Below are 18847 nucleotides of genomic sequence, written 5' to 3' on the forward strand. Positions count from 1 at the left end.
TTTTAACACATGGGAAAAAAATGGTTACTCAAAGTCAGAGACAAAGGATATGTCAAGATTGTATTATAAAATGTCTAAATTTCTATATACTGGTAAGCCCATGTGTTGTTCCCTGTTGTGCTTCAGAAAATAAGAGATTGAGACGTTTATTGGGAACTCAGTAAAATAGTTCTCTATTGTTTTCCACAAGCTTCACGACAGATGTAATCTAGCCATGAAAAGTGAATAAAACAAGAAAGCATTGGGACTTCTCTGTGTTGGAGGGAAGCAATGATTTACAGCTGCATATTAACTTTGATCCGGATCCAGACGCTGTGATTTTTCAGTCCACCAAACATGGTTTTTAAATCTCAGTGAAATAAATGCTCCGTAGTGTGTTACAGTATATCATTTTGAGAGATAGTGTCCGTAGCTCTGTTTTGATTTTTTTTAGCACTTTTATATCCTCATCTCTGAGGCAAAACACAAAGTCATGCTAACCAACATCCACCAAAACAGTATTCCTTTAGTTCCTTTCCTTATGTTTTTACCAAATGCCCATCAAGAGCAAAGTTAAGGATTTGTTCCTTCTTAACGAAGAGGCATGAAACTATAGATCACCTTCATTTTTGATAAATTAATTTGTAAGGTTTAGAGGGTTTTTATGTCTAAAATGACTTACAGGTGAGAGTTAAAGCGCTCCACAAACAAAAAACGCCACTTCTCTTTGGAAATGATCCATTATTAGATTGAAAATGAGTGGAAAAGTAGTCAAAGTAAGGAACATTTTTGAAAAACCTTAAGAAAACATAAAAAAACAACATACTGCTCAAGTCCATTTACATTACATGAATGTCTGGCTCTATGAAAGTAAAAATAAAAATTGATGGATGACCCCAAACATTTGCACTGTATTGTTTTTTTTAAAACACAACGGCCTATTCTGTGGAATAATGATTGATTGAATTTGAACAACAAAAGTCGAAGCAAACTTTCAGCCAAGTACTAGTTGCACGGCAAAGCGTGCGCCATGCTGGTTCTGCAATGATTCCATATTATGTTGGTGATCTTTGTGCTGCAGGTTGAGTCTCGCCACAAATACCCACCATAACTAAACAGATGAAAGTATTTCTTAAAAGACTGGCAGATAATCATAAACATGTCCTGTGAAGGATCAATCTTCATCTGTAGTCAAGCTCGAGATAAAAATCTGGCTTATCCAAACATGGCTTTTGTGCCATCCCTCTGGTTTTCCAAAGATAATTCAAAAAGCATGGCTCATTAGGAATATGGCTTTCAAGGCAAGCTGTTTTGATTCATGCCTGCAGCATAAATGAGTAGGGGATACAATAGCCTTGCTGTGTGCGACTGGAATCGAAACGCAAGTATTTCTCAAGTTATTTACGACCTCAAACATTTTGAAGACAAAGGAGGGGAAAAACAAGCAGTGGATTATGGTCAGGGGGGGAACAGACAATACACTTACTCCAGGCATGAGATCCAGTGTGGGGCATATGCAAGACGATACACATTGTGCTTTTCCAATCACTCTGAGCCATATGCACGCAGAAAATTTCGGTGGAAAGATCCAGCCGGGTCAACACAATGTTGACTACCTCGCTGACCGGTGTGTGTTTGAAATGTGGAAAAAAAACAACATATATATATATTCATCTCCGTCTCCATACTGTTTCAATGCTGATGTCCATGTGTAAGAATGATAATAACATAATAACATAGTGGCTGACAGAAAATTCTAACCGTTTACAGACTGCTTTTGTTTGCTTTACTCCCAAAACGGATGTTAGTTATTAGGTGGGGAGCTCTGCTGCTGCATATGTGCCTGTGGCAAAAGAGAATTGATCTGCAGTAAACAAAAACGAAGATATGAGGCCAGACCAGGCCAGAATCTCCTGAAAGTAGTCATGCTCACCAAAAAACCCCTAGCAATACCAGGCAGTTGCATCAATGTGTGCGCATCAATGTGTATACTGAAACCAGCCTGATGTTTTGCTCAGGTGTGCTTCTGGTTTATGTCATCTAATCTTCAGTTTTTCCAAAAGATTTTCAACTGAATGCTAGTCAGATGATTCTAGCTGCTTTATTTTCTTTCTCTGAAACCAGTTAATAGGTTATTATTTTTTATTGTAGAAATATCTGAAATAGTCTTGGCCTCCGTTTCTTATCAAGGACGACTCAGTATAAGTTTCTATCAGTACCATATAATGAAACACCATATAATGAAACACTCCACTAACTTTACAGCAGGGATGATCTACCATACAATTTCTTACTAAAAATAGTGCATGGAATCAATTATTAAATAGGCTTCAACATGAGTTTTCTTCAGCAGTGGAGTGTTGTGTAGTGTCTGTGCCTAGAGACTGTTGCAGCTTACTATTTTATTTGCAACAAAAAAAAATGCACCAGACAATTTCCAATCTTTCTGAATCTCATTTGTCTTTATTACAAAGACTTTCACTCATGGATTTGTTTTAATTTCTTTGTAATTATGGATGATTTGGGCTGTCACCAAGACATGGTGTAAATGACATGCCATTATAAATGCATTTCCTGGGATAAAAATGAATGTGTTCAATACTTTTCTACAATGTTAGGATCTTTCTTTTCAAGTATTTTACAAAGCCTCGTGAACTGTTATTACTATTCCTGGGCAAGAAAGTAAATTTTTATTATTTAAAGTAAGCTGTTGAAAGATTTGTCCAAAGTAATCCACGAGTTCTCCAACCTTTGCGTGACAGCTGCAGTTACTGCGAACGATCAAAAAGGACCACACACCTTACAGTGCGATGCACACAGCCAGCAGCTCACGCTAATTACATCCACAAGTGCGCCTTCGGAGGTGGTCGCGTGTTTGTTTGTCAAAACTGGTCCATTCATTATTTGCTGCTTGGTTAACCTCTCGTATTTGGATATGACCCGTGACCTTTCTGGACAGACAAATGGCCGACCCCGACATGTGGGCAGAAAGCAGAGGAAGTGTGCTGTGGGACAGCTCTCGCGCTCTCGCCGGCTGTAAAAGCGGGAGTCTGTCTTTTGTTGCATTCTGAGGGACGGCTGATTTAGATGCAACCTGGCAGGAGCGTAATCTGTGCTACACGTAGGGGACATTATCTTGACATGCTCTGTTGTTTACATCTTCTTTCATATGGGTCTAATCAACTCCGTGCACAGGCTCAATATGAGCCATGAAATGAGGTTCATTTCCACCCGGACAGATAGAACGAAGGTCAGCCAGCTCTTGTCCGGCGATGGCTTCATTTACTAAGAAAAATCTTTCAAATGCTGTTCCACTACATTTACTCACTAATCTAATATAAAAACAGTCAATATGCTGCTTTGAGAGAGTAAATAATATATTTTTGGGGAATGACCTACTCGGCTTTCCGCCCTGTAATGCTTTGAATGCGACTGTGCATTAATTTGTGCCCATTAAAGGGACAACACGGCAGTAACAGAAAGACGCTTAAGTGGTACCTTAAAAATGCTCTGTTTATATGTTCTAGAAGACAAATTGCACTTTGCTAGCTCTACAAACATTATGCTTTTTCTCTTGCAATAAATCATTTAATTGGGAAATGGGCAATGATACCAGATTAAATTGCCTGGTTAGGGTGTTACCTAACCAGGCAACAACAAAAAGTGACAACTACAGTGAAATAGTTTAGGTAATTTGCATTTAGTCAAAATGTAAACAAAAACTTTGACTAGAAAAATGTTCTCACACATACATACTCCCCATCCAACTTGAATAAGAGCAAATTTTCATCTCTAAATGGGCAAAACTTGTAAAAAAAAAAAAACAACTCAAAAATATATATTTAAATGTGTATAAAAAAATGTACATACATTTTATAAATCTTCTACTATGTGTTGGTGCATTGCATAAATCTTCATTAAAATGTGTCAAACTGGGACAAATTGGGCTGCATAGTGGCACTGTTGGTAGCGCTGCAGCCTTGCAGCAAAAAGGGCCCTGTACATAGGTGGGTTCTCTCCTGGTACTCCGGCTTCCTCCCACAGTTAAAAAAAAAAAATCATATTTGTTAGGTTAATTGGTCGATATAAATTGCCTGTAGGTGTGTGTGTGTGTGTGTGTGTGTCCCTATGTTTCCATGTGATGGCTAGGCGACCTGTCTAAGGATGAATCAACCAAAACTGCAAAGTTACGCAATATTGATGGCTCGAAATGTCAAGCATACCCTTAAATGCTGGTCAAAAATGATCCAAAAATAAAAGAGTAAAAATAATATGTTTAATTAAAACTATTTATACCTGTGCGTCCTTAGTCAGTGCAGCTCTAGCAACACTTTCAGCTGTAGGTATTGTAGCAGTGGGAATTCACTCTGGGACAATTAAAGTCCTAAAAGTTGGCTATAACTGGGTGGATGCTTATGAGAAACATTAGATGTGTCACTTGGAGACCACTAATTGAATTTCACAGAAAGGGTCATTTGTATCGACTCTCAAATCATGAAGAAAACCGGGTGAAACTCGCCCGGGAGGAGAGCCGACAAGAGTTCCTCGGCGAACTACTGACGTCTGGGCGGGCGCCAGCTCTGAATTGGGATCAGATCTGCCTGAGAGACGGCTGGAGTTCTCCTGACAAGACGAACTGTGCTGCTGAATTCTCGTTTTGTGTCGTGCCAACCTCTGTGTGCTCTCTGGCCCATTATAAATCAATTACAGGCGTTCAAAGTGACTCTGACTAGCACACAATCCGCCCTTGATGAACAACAGCAGAGACAGAGGAAGTGAAAGTGTGCGCATGCATGAGCACATGTGACCCCTCTTAATGCAGTCTACTTTAAACAAACCTGTGCAGCCCGTTTCTCAGAGGGACTGCTCATTTTTTAGCCATTATTGGGGTGGGGGGAGGAAAGCTGCACTGACTGCTAAGAGGAGATGGACTAATTCGTTTCGGAGAGCGTCAAGCATGGAAAAGCACTTACATTAGCATCATTTAGATGCTGCACTTTTATAGAAATGTCAGACTTATAGAGCTGGAAATGATTAAAGCGGTGAATATGCCACGTAACATCTAGAACAGAGGTTAATCACGAGTCGACTTCGCGTGAAGGAAGGACTGGTATTTGGTTGTTGTTGTTGTTGTCGAGACTGAGTGGAGCTCTTCTGCCGGTGGGAACAAAACTGCAAATTAAATCCAATGACGAAGTCAAAATGAGCATTTTTTCAACTGCTGCAGGGGGACTCTAACGCAAATCATCTCCCAAAAGTTTCTCACAAGTCCGCCTACCCGCTGCCGATGTGGAAATAAGCAGCACTGGGATGCTTGTTGTATTTGGCCACATTGGAAGAACTCTATCCCAGGAATTTCATGCATTTCAAACCTTTTGCCCACAATTCTGCCGGGGGACGAGGAGGGGGTGAGGGAGACACACACACAGTCACATTCATCTACTAATCACAAAGAAGTCAAAGGAAACCGCTTACCCGTGGTCCCTGGTCACCTTGATCTCCCTACAAAAGAGAAGAAGAAGAAGAAAAAAAGAAAACTTGTTTCAGGATCTGAGGGCAAAATATACAGGAACACATGCACAAATACAGTGATGCAGCAATAAGCCGAGGCTCACACCGAGATCACTCGGGCGTAATGCAGAACATATTGATAACGTGGAATAATACAGGAACCCTCAACTATTCGTTGCGGTTGAAAGTAAAATCACTTATGATAACATGGAATGACATGAATTGGGTATGTGAGAAGGAGAGAAGAAGGAGAGTGGCGGTGTGAGGTTTTGGTGAGGGGGCGGGTGGGAACCGCATGTATGCCAGATTTATTTGCCCCAGAGATCTTCTGGCCGTCTGCCTTTTCTGGGGGTGTATGTCTGTGGACGGAGGCCGACTCTGAAGGTTAAAACATTTGGGTTTCCAGTCAGTCCGCATGCCAAAGACTGTGGCTTTATCACATTAGAGTTAACCCCAAACAAAAGCACGCTGTTGTTAGAAATAAGCAAAGGGAGAGTAAAATGTTGGAAGGTGAATTATGACCTTAACGGGTCTAAAATCAGGACAAATGAGAACATTCGAGCCGCCTCGTTTGATCGACTTTTGATCTGCAGTAGTGGAATAACCCGAGCAACTTATCACGCATGGACGGGAAGCTTCGTCAAAACAAGCGTCGATGTGCAATTTTAAATGATAACAGTTCTTGGAATTTTTGTCATTTTTCACCGAGCCGTTTTGCCAGAACCAGATTAAACGGGAAAACAGTCGCAAACGGCCACGCTGGCGAACCCTTTGTTCATGCTGGGTGGGAAAGGGAGCGCAAAGTTGTTTTGAATTTCATTAAACTTGCAGATGAGGTGGTTTATACGCGAAGAGCGGACACCGGTTTATTCAACAGGACCCCGCAGCTCACGGCTTGCAAAACAAATGTTCGACAGTCGCGTAAGTCTGGTAGCGAGAATCAGGACATTGTGCTAATAAAAAGAAGGAAAAAAAATTACTGTTGTTGATTTGTGATGCTGGTCACAAGAAGCAACACGCAACAAATATCTGTTTCCAAATGAGTGCAGATTGGCTGAGATGACGGTTGCTATCGCTCTCATTGCGTTTGACTTCATGAGCGCCATTTCCTGTTGCTTCGAACAATTGGAAACATTTTTTTTTCGTTTATCGTCAATAAACGCACAAAGAATCGGAGTGGCTATTTTAATAAAGCACAATTCTCGCAAAAGTGTCAGTGCCCCCTGGACTTATGCACATTTTGTTATGTGACAAACTTCAATGTATTTTATAAGGATTTGATGCAATAAACCAGTACAAAACAATAAGTAATTGGGTGAAGGAAAGGAACGGAGAAAGTGTTTGTACAAATCAAAATCTGAAAAATGTGGCTTTAGTTTCACTGCAAGTGTTTTGAGGGTATCTCTCTTTGTATATCTACAGATGGAAGACCTGACTTTTGGAAAACGTTACCACAACTTTACCCTTTGCCCTGTCTGCTGTGTTTCTTGGTCTCCGTGTTTCCGTTTATTCCTTAGTCTCCCCCAAAAAATACACTGAAGTTTGTAGCAACAGGAAATGTGAAAAAGTTCAGAGCATATGAATCGTTTTATAAGAACATATAGCTACAAAATGCTCGCCAAATTACTTTTAAACGCTTTAATTCCAAGTTTCAACACTGCTAAGTTTCAATACCGATGCCTTCGAGAGTGTTTTCACTTTACATTCAAACACAAACCCAGTGGATATAATGAATAAATTCAGGGATTTGATCAATGTTGGTGTTATTCCACAGGCATGCTCTTTGTCCGCAGAACTTCAGAGTTGTGAAGAAGCTGTGTGGTTATTTTGCACGCTTCATTGTTGTTTTATGGAGCATTGCACAGAGAGGCATTTTAGGGTTTCAGCCTGCATGGGACTGTGGCTTTTAACACTCTGCGCTGTGGATGTGTGAGCCTGAGAAAGGAATGTTAGAATTGAAACCTAAGGTCAGGTTGACTTAAATTCACATAAAGTGGGAGCAGATACCAAATTACACCCTCTGTGGCCAAATGAAGTGCAGCCTCTAAATACTGGAGGTCCTTACACATGTTTGTTATGGCTACTTTAGGTCAGGTCACTTTCCTCATTGAAAAGCAAAAGCTTTTAAATCAAGTTAATGCCGTACAAACAGAAAAAGTATCATGAAAAACTATGTCTATTTAATAAAACTTTGTTTGGAGAGATAACGCATACAGTTTTGTTGGTTTGATTGGCAATGAAAAGATCTTTAAAAAAATAAGTCATGGTTTGACTGTTGCACTCAGACTGTAGAGTCTAAGAAAAACAAGTAGATTAAGGAAAAGGCAGCAGCATGAATGTATATGAACTTGCATCTACAAGGAGCTTGTAGATATTTTTTTTCTTAAACTGCTCTGTTATATGGTCAGTAAGAAACTCTTTAATCCGCCTTAAATCTAAGGTGGTCCTCATGTCGCAGCAGTCGTGACCCATTTTTCAGGTTTTTGTGGGTGGAATAAAATGTTTTATAAACCTCAAAATAATTCATTCAAAAAAATACCCAGCTTGAATGTTCTCAGTCAAAACATTTAGAATTTTTTTTTTAACAGATTTCCTGAAATACTGTCCAGACTGATTGAAAAGCAGCAAAATGGTTCAGTTCTGATAGGAAGCAGATGCCAAGTTTTGCACTACTTGTTGCTGTCGGTTAGCCGCTGGAGGCAATTTCAAGGTTTACAGATCATTTTTATTTTTTTTTAGTCTGTCACTGATTTACTTCTGTCTGTCAGATGAGCAACTTAAAAATAGTAACTTCAGCAATGCTAATGTAACTGAGTTTTATAAGAGAACCTCACACAGTCTTCATTAAGAAACCACTTAAAAACGAGAGGATAACAACTTAACGACTTTCTTTAATACTTCAAAATAAGAGTCTCAGACAAAATCAGGGTGTCGATCTTAAAGCACCAACACTGATAATAGTTTCTATTTAGAGGCAGTCACAGGTTTTCAGCAACAAGACAGGCATTGGCAAATCACTCTGTTATGAGTAAAACCATGAATTCTTAAAATCATCAAACTGCATCCTACGTAAAATAAATAGTAAACATGTCAACAGAAGCATGTATAATCACTCACCTTTTCTCCCTGTGGACCTGGAGGACCCTAAAAGGAGACAGAAAAGAACCGTTTAAGTTATTTTTACCAAATTAGAAAGCAAACGGCGCTCATTACAACTTTCATTTTTTATTATTCCAAAAAGACCCTAAAGTAGAAGCCTTGAAATGTAGCAAAATGTGGGAAATTTAATCTTATGCCAAAGTTATGATATGAAACTTTTCAAATTGTCATGTTGCAAGCCAATGAATTTCATTAATCCAAAAATGATGACTGGTTTTCAAAGGTTTTTATAGACAGGAAAGAACTAAAAAGAAAAGTGGGCATTTACATTCGGAACCCTTTAATTCTGACAGCCGTTAATAAAACCTAACGCCAAATAATTGTGATCAGAAACCATCTAATCAGTACAAACAGGGTCCAGCTGTGTGTAATTTAATCTGTGCAAATGCAGCTGCTCTACGAAGGCGTCAGATGTTTGTTAACGAACATTAAAGAACAAACGGCATCGTGAAGACCAGAGAACACGGTATGCGGGCCAGGAATAAAGTTGTGGATAATAAGCTCAAAGCAGGGTGGAGCTTTAAAGCGATATTTCAAGCTTTTAGAACATCCCATAAACTCTGATTAACACATCAGAAGAAGAAGTAAAGAGCACGGCGTATCAAGACAGGACTGTCCACCTAAACTGATGGCCAAGGAGAGAAGTAATCAGGGAAGTAGTGAAGCAGACCACCGTAGTTCTGCAGAAATCTCACTCATGTTGAAGAGCCTAAAGAACAACTATTAGCTGTGAACTCCACAAACATGGCCCTAATAGAGGAGTGAAAAGAAACTGTTGTTGAACACAAACAATATGAATCCCTGGCTGTTGATTGCTGCGTCCCTCACATCCACGTAGGAGACCCAGTAAACATGTGGGAAAATGCACTCTGGCCAGATGAGATCCAAATAATTAAACTTTTCGGCTTATTTGCAAAACGCTATGCAAAGCAGATTAGTCGCATATTAATCTGAGCACACCATCTGCACCGTAAAACGTTGTGGTGGCAAACTCATAATGTAGAAATGCTTCTTTTCAGCAGGAACAGGGACGCTGGTCAGAGTTAATGGGAAGACGAATGGAGTAAAGTTCAGAACAATCCAGGAAGAGAACTGCAAATTGGTTAGAAATGGGCAACCGGTTCGCCTTCCAGCAGGACAGCAACCCTGAACTTACAGCTGGAATACAATGGGATGGTTTAGATCAAAGCGTAATCATTGGTTAGAATGGCCCGGTCAAAGTCCAGACTTAAATCTAATTAGGAATCTGTGGCAAGACTTGAAATATGACATCCAGGAAGCCTTTTTTCCAGTCTGACTTAAACTGAGCCATTTTGCAAAAGAAGAACGAGTCAAAATTGAATTATCTAATTGGACAAAGCTGGTTGATAACTGCTACACATTCCCTTTAACTTTTATTTGTCAAAAGGGGCGGGGGGGTGGAAGAGAGAAAAAAAACATTTATCATTTACACTTCATAATTACGCACCACTCCATGTTGTACTATCACATAAAATTGCAATAAAACATACTTCAAGGTTTGTGGTCATAAAATGCAAAAAGAAAAAAGGTTGGAATACTCCAGTAAGGCGCTGTAGCGCATTATCTGTAAAGGCCAGAGCAATGTGGTCTCCATGTCTTTTTAATGATAAACAGAGACAGAGTTTAGCTGAAATCAGCCATGTGTACTTTCAGACATCGTTTTTAAGGATTTGATTAAAATCCCGTGTCACCGACTGGCAGGCGTTACGTTGCGTACTGTAGACGGCAGGACTTGTAAAAACATACAATTAAAACATAAAACAGACCCAAATCAAGTCGATGTTTACTTAGACGATTAAATCCAACAGTCACTAACCAAATACTGGCAAGCACGAGCTAAAATGCAGCATGTACAGGAGGGATGCCGCCTCCTTTTTGCACAAAGCCTTTTTTTTTTTCTATTTTTTTTTTTTTTTTGTAGGAAGCAGCTTTGCATCCAGCTTGTCAGTCAGACGACAGCAGCTCCAGGGTGGCCTCTGCAAACACTCAGGGTCGAAAGATACAATTTGACAATGAGCTGGGCATCCATATGGATGTGAGCTTAAAAACAGTAACTTTAGCAGTCGAGCGGAAAGGTGAAGCCCGCATGGGCTCTATCCTCGCTCTGAGGTTGGACATTTGGGGGGGAGAAAAATGCTGACTTTGACTTTTCTCTTTTCTTCTCATTTTTTTTTTTTTTTTATAGACAGCGATGTACCAGAAACCTCTCAACCAACCACTCAGCAATGAAAAGTTATTGTTCCATCTTTATTTGAATAGGTAAAGAAATAAAAAGTGGGCGTAATACAGATGTACTTTTCCTAAATAAGCACTAATCTAGCCAACAGTATTCCATACACTGGTATTAGTATAATTCATCTCATGGGTTGATGCTCCTTAGAATCAACAGTCCAGCGACACAGAATTGCAGGTTTATAGAGACAGACGGGCTTGAAATGCTCTGGCACACATTTACAGACTCTAAAAGTGAAATGCAGAGGTAGGTTAGAAGTTTCTCTCCGCCTGTTTCCAACACGCTGCTCAGGGGAGAACGCCTTCATAGCCAGGTTTCTGCCTGTTCTCTGCCACTGCAAATTATTTTTATGCTTAGCTAACTATCTCTATCTCTATCTGCTTATATATAGAAGTGCATGCAATATCAACTCAATCTGCCTGGGATCTTTCTTCTTTTTTTTTTTTTTCGTCTCCCCCCTCATCCCCCTCTTCACCGTAAGGTTATGAACCTGCAGCGCAACTCAGCGGCGCGTCAGTGCATAAATGAAAGTGTTCACGTTTAAACAAGCTGATTTTAAATGCAGCTTAAACACAAGTGCTTTCCATGAGGTGGTCTCGCTCCCTGGTACTTGACTAGCTATATAAAAAGAGCAGCAGCAACCCTTGTAAAGATGAAATGTGTTATTGTAAAAAAACAACGTTTCCGATCGCGGTTTTCCTGGGCAGGATTAACAGAGCCAACATGTTGAAGTATATAGAACAATTTAGATTTATACTGATGGTGGGGCATTCCAAAAAAAAAGAGAAAAGAGTTTCCAGTGTTTTTTCCTCAACATGGAATGAAGAGTAAGCTTTTTAGCTGTGCATGGAAACTGGCTATGAAACAGTAAGACAGTAAACAGGCTGCTACTGCAAACCTGTGGATTTCTGCTGCAAAGAAGTACACACACACACACACGCGCGCGCGCGCACCCCCCCCTCCCCCACACACACACATACACTAAATCAGTGGCCTAAATACCAAATTGTCAAGCTCAGAACACTCGTGGGCCACAAAACATTTCTTTCTTTTTTTTACATAAAAAAACATGCAAACTTTTAAAGGAACAAACAAAGCAGGCACATTTTTTTCTGATCCAAGACTGATTTTCAAAATTGTGTGGGTCCAATGATTTTGATTTTGGGCTAAAAACTTTTTTTTATATATATATACCACAATCTATGTTTAGCAACAAGAATGGGACACTGGTAATACTTGCTGTATTTAATCATTGGGTGTTGTGTTAAGGGGATGTTTGGGGTCCTAATTATAATGAAAGCAGAAACATGGTTATAAAAAGAGACACACTTTGTGTTGTATCCAACAGTCTCACCCTAAAAAATGTGAAAAAAAACAGCTGGTCCCTGAACCATTCTTGGACACAATTATTCGGAGGGCCACAAATGGCTTGCAGGTCGCGCTTTGGAGACCCCCTGTCATAAGAAAATACGGAAATACTGATGTGTCAGGGTATGTTGTTGTGCAAATTACAGGTGTCCATTTTCTTACTAGAGTACAAACCTCACCAAGATGTCAGAGAACAGATTTGCTGACTTTCAAATTTCTGAATGGCTCAATTCCCTGAATCTCTGTCTTTTCTTCACGTTTCCTCAGAGATGCCAAGATCAGACGACCAACTTCCCAACTGCACGATCAAGTTGCAGTTGAGACATGAAACTTCAATTTCTTTGATGACTTAAAAAAAAAATCCTTTTGATGGTTTTTAACACAATATGAGCACAGTGAATTGTATTTTTCTGTTAAATTTACTATGTATAATGTTTGGATTTTTAAGTAAAAAAAAAAGAAAAAAGAAGAATAGGGGGCAATAAAGTACAAATAGGTGTAATAAAAGTGTAGAAAGAAAAACAAAGCAATTCTGTTCACTTTGACTTCTGCTTCACTTAAAGCAGCATAAATGTTCAAACTTGACAGCTTGATTTTACAGACCCTGGATTTCGGACAGTTGGCTGATGACAGCCTGGATGTTCCTTTTCTGTTTTGGTCTGTAGCACAAGGTATTCATTTCTCCCAGACAGTGCATGTTTCCACTTCTCAATGGTCCATCGCAGACGCCTCGGAGTCCTGAGAAGTCTCCTCTGCCTGATGAACATGAACCTTGTATTTTGGCCAGTGCTGTGTTTAACTGCATCCGTGGATGTAACTCTTGTTACATTTGATAGATGGTGTTTTTTTGATGCGGAGCCATGCGAGGAAGCGGATAGTGCAGGTGCCAAGCTTGGGTTTTGCTGAAATTCCTCCATATTTCTTCTTCTTCGTATTGTTTATGAGTTATAGTAGGAAAATATGAAGGCGTTTCAAACGTGAGAGTAATTTTCTGACAAATTGGTTGAAAACAAATGGAGATTAAATGCTAATCTTTCTGACTACGTGTTTTATGGTCACCATCAGTCTAATCTAACTTTAATATTAACTTCTAACCTCACAACCAGCCTCAAAACTCTCCTGCTAGTGTCCAAAATTGTAAATTTTATTGGTAAGGACTGTACAGATTGACTGAGAGTCGATGTGCCTTTTAAGATCTGTTACTGTCTGGACACTTATTCTCGTAATTGCAACCAGAACATTTTAATCAGTCAACAAAGCGCCGACAATCACTGGCAGAAGTTCATTTGGCTCATCCTGCTTTATGGATCAAATGCTTCTTTCAATACAGTGTGCACCCGATCATTACACAACTCATCATTTGCACGTCATTTGGAGACAACACCCACCGAAGCTTTTCCAAAAGCTTCACGCAGGTGCAATCAAAGCCTTTTATCGAGCGCATTAAATAACTCTCCTGGCAGATTATTTCAAAGGAACCAACTGTATTTCAGAGGAATTTCCACTTGTCAAACCGTCGCTTTCGCTTCTTGGTTTTAGTCCAACTCCCCAAAGGGTTGCTAATCAGCACCTGTGTGTGATGCTCTTCACAACTTATTACAGATTCAACTCTGACTCCTCTTCATCCTGCTAGCACGTCCTCCAAAGCTCAAGCTGCTTTTTCCGTTTGATCAAATGTGCTTGTTTCGCATTTGAAACTTACTTCATCAAAAGAGTTTAGCTCTTAATTTGCATAGTATGTAAACTGTTAGTTCTTTGTGGGTAATCATTTCTGTGCATTCATGGCAATCTCTTAAAGAATACAACTCTTTTAGTTTAATTTAAACGGACCTATTGAATAGAGACTTACTGAAATGCTCTTGTGCCTGTGGTCTGGATAGCAACAAAAACGAAATCCCTTACATGAATTGTCCAGGACTGGGCATTTCTAGACATTTGGCACAAAAACCTTAAATAATCACTACAATTTTTTTCTTCAACATTTTACTTTGTAGGAAACATCTTCACATTATCTTCCACTTAGGCCAGTTTCTCCAGGCCATCCCAATAACAAAGTAACTATTAACTGTTATCCCAACTCTTGGTAAACAGGTGCCCTGGACGCCAACTTGTTTCTCTAAACTTGAGTTACCCAGCTTTCATTAAACTATATAACTGGTAAGATTAATACCTGTTAAACACCCAGTCCGAATACACTGTTGCTTTTACTAACAATATCAATATCTTTGTTTAATACTGAGCATGTAAGTGTTTTAGATTCCTGCAATGGTTTTTAAAGGAACTAAACATGTAAGTCTATATTTACTTTGTGTTTGCTGGAAGATACTATTTAAAAACTATTTAAAAAATCAATATTAAAGTTTAAGAAATTTTCCTGAGAATATTTAAACTGGAGACTGGTTGAGCTCCATCTTTGTTTTTGTGTTCCTATAGTCAAGAGGCTACTGGGTGCAAAGGTACAGATTAGATTTTTTGTGGACCACTTGACCTGAATCTTTTTTTTTTTTTTCCTTTTTGTAGACACATGGGTAGCTTCTCATTTTGAAGCCAAACCATGACCAAGGTCTCCTGTGGAAGTCTTGAATTGGCTCTTGGTATAAAAAACAGAAGGAAACCTCTGCCACCCTTTCAAACTGAGCGGGGCAGAAATATGGACGGGTCTGTGGGAAAACCATGGGAAAGGCAAAGGGAACATCAGCCAAAACCTCAAATAGTGCAGAGAACAGTGTCCTACAAATCTGACAATGTCACTTACATCACTTTATATTAAAATCAAGAGTAAATGATGTTCGGTGAATGGACTCTGGCATGGAAATCTGTTTTCGATGTACCTTTTGAAAAGCTCGTTACACTGGCAATGCAGTTATTGTAAGGTTAACAGTAAAGTGCTGCTATTCAGCACCAGAATTCACTGCTGTTTTAAAGTACACTATTGTCATTTTCTAAAATTGCTTTTATTGTATTTTACCAATGATGTTACCATTCAACCATAAAAATAACAGTTGTTTTAGTCACTTTCACAAGTCTCCAGAAACTACATTGTATGTTATTTAAATTATTGACCTTCACAGACTTACTTCACCAGTAAAGTTTGATCGACAGGTTACCAATTCCTTTCAAACTCAAGAGAAGACCGTTTTTACAACTGCAGCCTTTCATTCTTAGTATGATAGTTTATGATGTCATGATATGATTTTGGTATTAGTACTAGCTTTAGAAATGTTAGTCTTTTTGAGAGGTGGGGTAATATGTGGGGACTATTCTCTAAACCGGATCTTTGGGTTAATAAGGGGACGCATTATATATGCACGTGTTTGGGAACCCCCAAATGTTTGATGTCAAGATGTCAAACATCTTAACATCCTCAAGATGTTTGAAATATCTTAAGTATTCTTCAAACATTCAAGAATGAGTCAAAGCAACCCTCCAAGTATGTTTTTGATGAGAGAATAATGATATAAAGCAAAAAAAGTTTGTGCAATACCCCCTTTTAATACTACTTCACAGTTAAATTACTTATGACTTTTTTCTGTTATTGCCCCTGCATTTCTAATTTTCACACAATATCCAGCCTCAAAGCCTGTTTTACAAAGCTGATTAATAACTTCCATAAGCAGAAGAAATCTGTAGTCAGGCATGCTTGACAACTTACAAACACCACAATTTTAGCTTCATTGTAACCATGACAGATATTCTCCCAAAAAAAATCCAGGGAATAAAATAAAAAGGAAAATAAGATAATAAAAAAATGTCTAATAGGGTGAAAGATAATAAACCAACAAGCAAGGATTTCGTTTCCCACAGAATGATTGTGTCTGTGTCTCATGTAGTCGAATCAGTTAGTCAATTATTGCACTCATGATTCCAGATTGTTAGTGTATGAGACACACATTTCTTCTGTTCCAACCTTTCAGCAACGATGGACAAGAGTACAAATATGAGAGGACAAATATGGGAGCCCAAGTTAGAATGGGCTCCAAGACCATCCGCAAGAAACTTAGTGACAACAGTGCTGCGTCTGGAGCCTCTTGCAAGATATTGCCCAATGGGGTTGAGGGTGATAATAAGAATAGGAAACATGAAATGTAAAGTAACAACCCATCTCAGGTTTGCCAGAGAACATCTTAATGCATGACAAGGATGCAATTCTGTCCTTTCAATCAGAAAGACATTTAAAAGTTGAACACTGGATTGGAGTTTGAGACCCCTGAACTAAATGTGATTCAGAACAGGTTCAGGGACAGTATTGTTCTCAGCTAAAATTCTAAATTAAGTTCTCTTGGATCAACCCAACATGCTGGAAAGGAAAATATCACCCAAAGAACATCAACAGCTAAACATGGAGAGGGAGCGCTATGCTTGTAGGCTGGTTTTCTACTAAGGTACAAGGCGTACGCAGAAGCAAAGGGTGAACTGATTTCCCATCGAACAGACCACCTTGTACAGTAAAATCCTGGACAAGAAAACTTTTATCTAAACCAGAACACAGAAGATGGCTTCTACATCATCAGCCACAATCAAAAAAATCAGACAACCCGCCAAGGTAACAAAGGAGCAGCGTAATAAAGAATCACTGGCTTAGCCTGTGTCTACATTGTAATCCTTTAGATAAACCAGTTGGAGGGAGCAGAAGCTTCTGGTTGCTCAAGGGCAGCCAAGAAATCTAGAGGATACATTTCTGTGCAGAAGAACAAATCAAAATCCATGCTACCATAGGTGCATATGTGGGTAAAGAGCTACAGAAAATGCTGCAGTGTGCTGCTTTTCATTGAAGGTTTTTCCGTTAAACCACGCTTTGCCTGCGTATCGATGCTTGTATCCGCAGGAAATAAAATTCTGTTTTATACTGCTGTGCAGCTGAAGTGGAACTTTTGTTGTAGAAATATTTGAAAGCCCTCTTTTGTATTGGTAAGAGATTTATAATGCCAAATTTTGTTCAGGCGAGTGAGCACTGCTAATTATTTGTGATGTTTTTTTGGAGAGAACACTGATTAGAGTCAAACCAAAAACCCACCCATAGCTTTTACTCTCAGATGCTTAGTTCCCCCAAAATAGCAACCACAAAGTCATCGAGTGGCTGTTTAAAGGTATTTAAAGCAATGGTGGAAAATGTCATGAAATTTCTGTTTCTCCAATAAGTTTTCTTTTTCATTTATTTGCTCTCTTTCCCGTATTTCTCATTTCCAACATATTTGTATTTAGCAACATTGGCGTTGTTGGAGTGTAATTTTAGAAACCACTCATACCAAATTACAAGTTACAAAACAGCCCATTTCAGTCGGTGCAAATCAAAATTGTCTCACATTCCTCTCCTACTGTAATGTACTGCAAACATAATGGATGAAAGCTCAACAGGAGGCGAGGGGGCTGGCTTGCATCCACATCTTTAGCCGTTGTTGACATGAGCAAAGTAATTTCTCTCGGGTTTGGCTGAGAGCTGCTCGTACATTTTATTTTATTTTATTTTTTTTGCGAGAGGCAATCTACCATAATACAACAAGATACAAAACGTCAGTAACAAGGGAGATCAGCGTGTAACCTCTGTCTGGGTGCAGTCGTCTTAGTTTTCATCGGAGTGACCAGTTAAACATTTCGGGGTTCAGAGCAGCAGTCCATCAAACGGAGCTCACATCCTCCGTGCAGTAACCGGGCCAACTGGGCAGGCTGCCGTTGCTAAAGCCCAAACTGCTGGCCACATGGATCCAATCATCTCACCCTGAGGCACTGGCATCTCTAAAGGCTCCAGCCAAAAAAACTACCGCTTTTAGGACCTTTACAGCTCTCTCCCACACGGCTACACAGTATCAATAAATATATCCGTACACTGGGAGCTAAGCCGAGTAATCTTTCATGCACCGAGTGTTGACAAGAAGCAAATAAATGAAGAAGGGGCAGGTGAAGGGGTGCAGGTCATCCTTAAGAGGGAGGAGGGACAAAGCAGAGATCTGGAAGAGGTGAGCTGTGATTGACGCAATTTATGCAGTTGAGAGGTACGTTGTGTTTGTCATGCAGTGAATTGAAAAGATGGGCTTAGGTTTTACAAGAGTCTGGAGAACGACTTAACTTGGCAGTGTTTTCATAAATATGCTGTTACATCTTTTCTGAAAGAACTAAAAGCAGCTTGTAAACTATGGAATGCCTTATGTCGTTATTGTAGTTTTAGATTCACAGCACCGAAAGCTCAATTGTTTTCCCTCATCAAGCAGAAAAGCAATATTCACACAAAACGGCCATATCTAAGGCAGTAGGCCAATGCCGTCACATGGCGTAGAAATGTATTTAACTTCAGGAGGTGAATGATGTGGAGGGGCACAGTAAGTCTCTCAGCTTAAGTTTGACCATTTTTCAAAAAGCTGCTTCACCGGTTCCTTTCCTGCCATGCATGCTGTTCTGATAACTGCAGTATGGGAGGCTAAACATGATCAAGTGAATCACATTTTGAGGGAAATCAAGTCCTGTCAAGTGTGTATGTATCCACTTTCTAATCTCACATTCTGAATTGTACCATGAAATCAATGGGGTGGAATCCACAGTGTTCTGCTGTGTCGTGACTCAGTATGTTACTTCTCTGTGAAG

At 39.5% G+C, this 18847-nt stretch overlaps 1 protein-coding gene across 10 annotated transcripts in view; it reads right to left on the minus strand.

Annotated features, from left to right (window-relative positions):
- col25a1 (collagen type XXV alpha 1 chain) overlaps positions 1-18847 on the minus strand; it is a 194387-nt gene that overhangs the window by 58936 nt on the left and 116604 nt on the right. For all 10 annotated transcript variants that reach the window (XM_008435851.2, XM_008435853.2, XM_008435847.2 and 7 more), the window contains exons 5-6: positions 8608-8634; positions 5455-5481 (exon numbers count right to left, since the gene is read on the minus strand). In XM_008435851.2, coding sequence (XP_008434073.1) covers positions 5455-5481; positions 8608-8634 — 54 coding nt within the window. The remainder of the gene's footprint in view (positions 1-5454; positions 5482-8607; positions 8635-18847) is intronic.

The sequence above is a fragment of the Poecilia reticulata genome, linkage group LG18 (genome assembly GCF_000633615.1).
Source record: "Poecilia reticulata strain Guanapo linkage group LG18, Guppy_female_1.0+MT, whole genome shotgun sequence".
NCBI classification, from domain to species: Eukaryota; Metazoa; Chordata; class Actinopteri; order Cyprinodontiformes; family Poeciliidae; genus Poecilia; species Poecilia reticulata.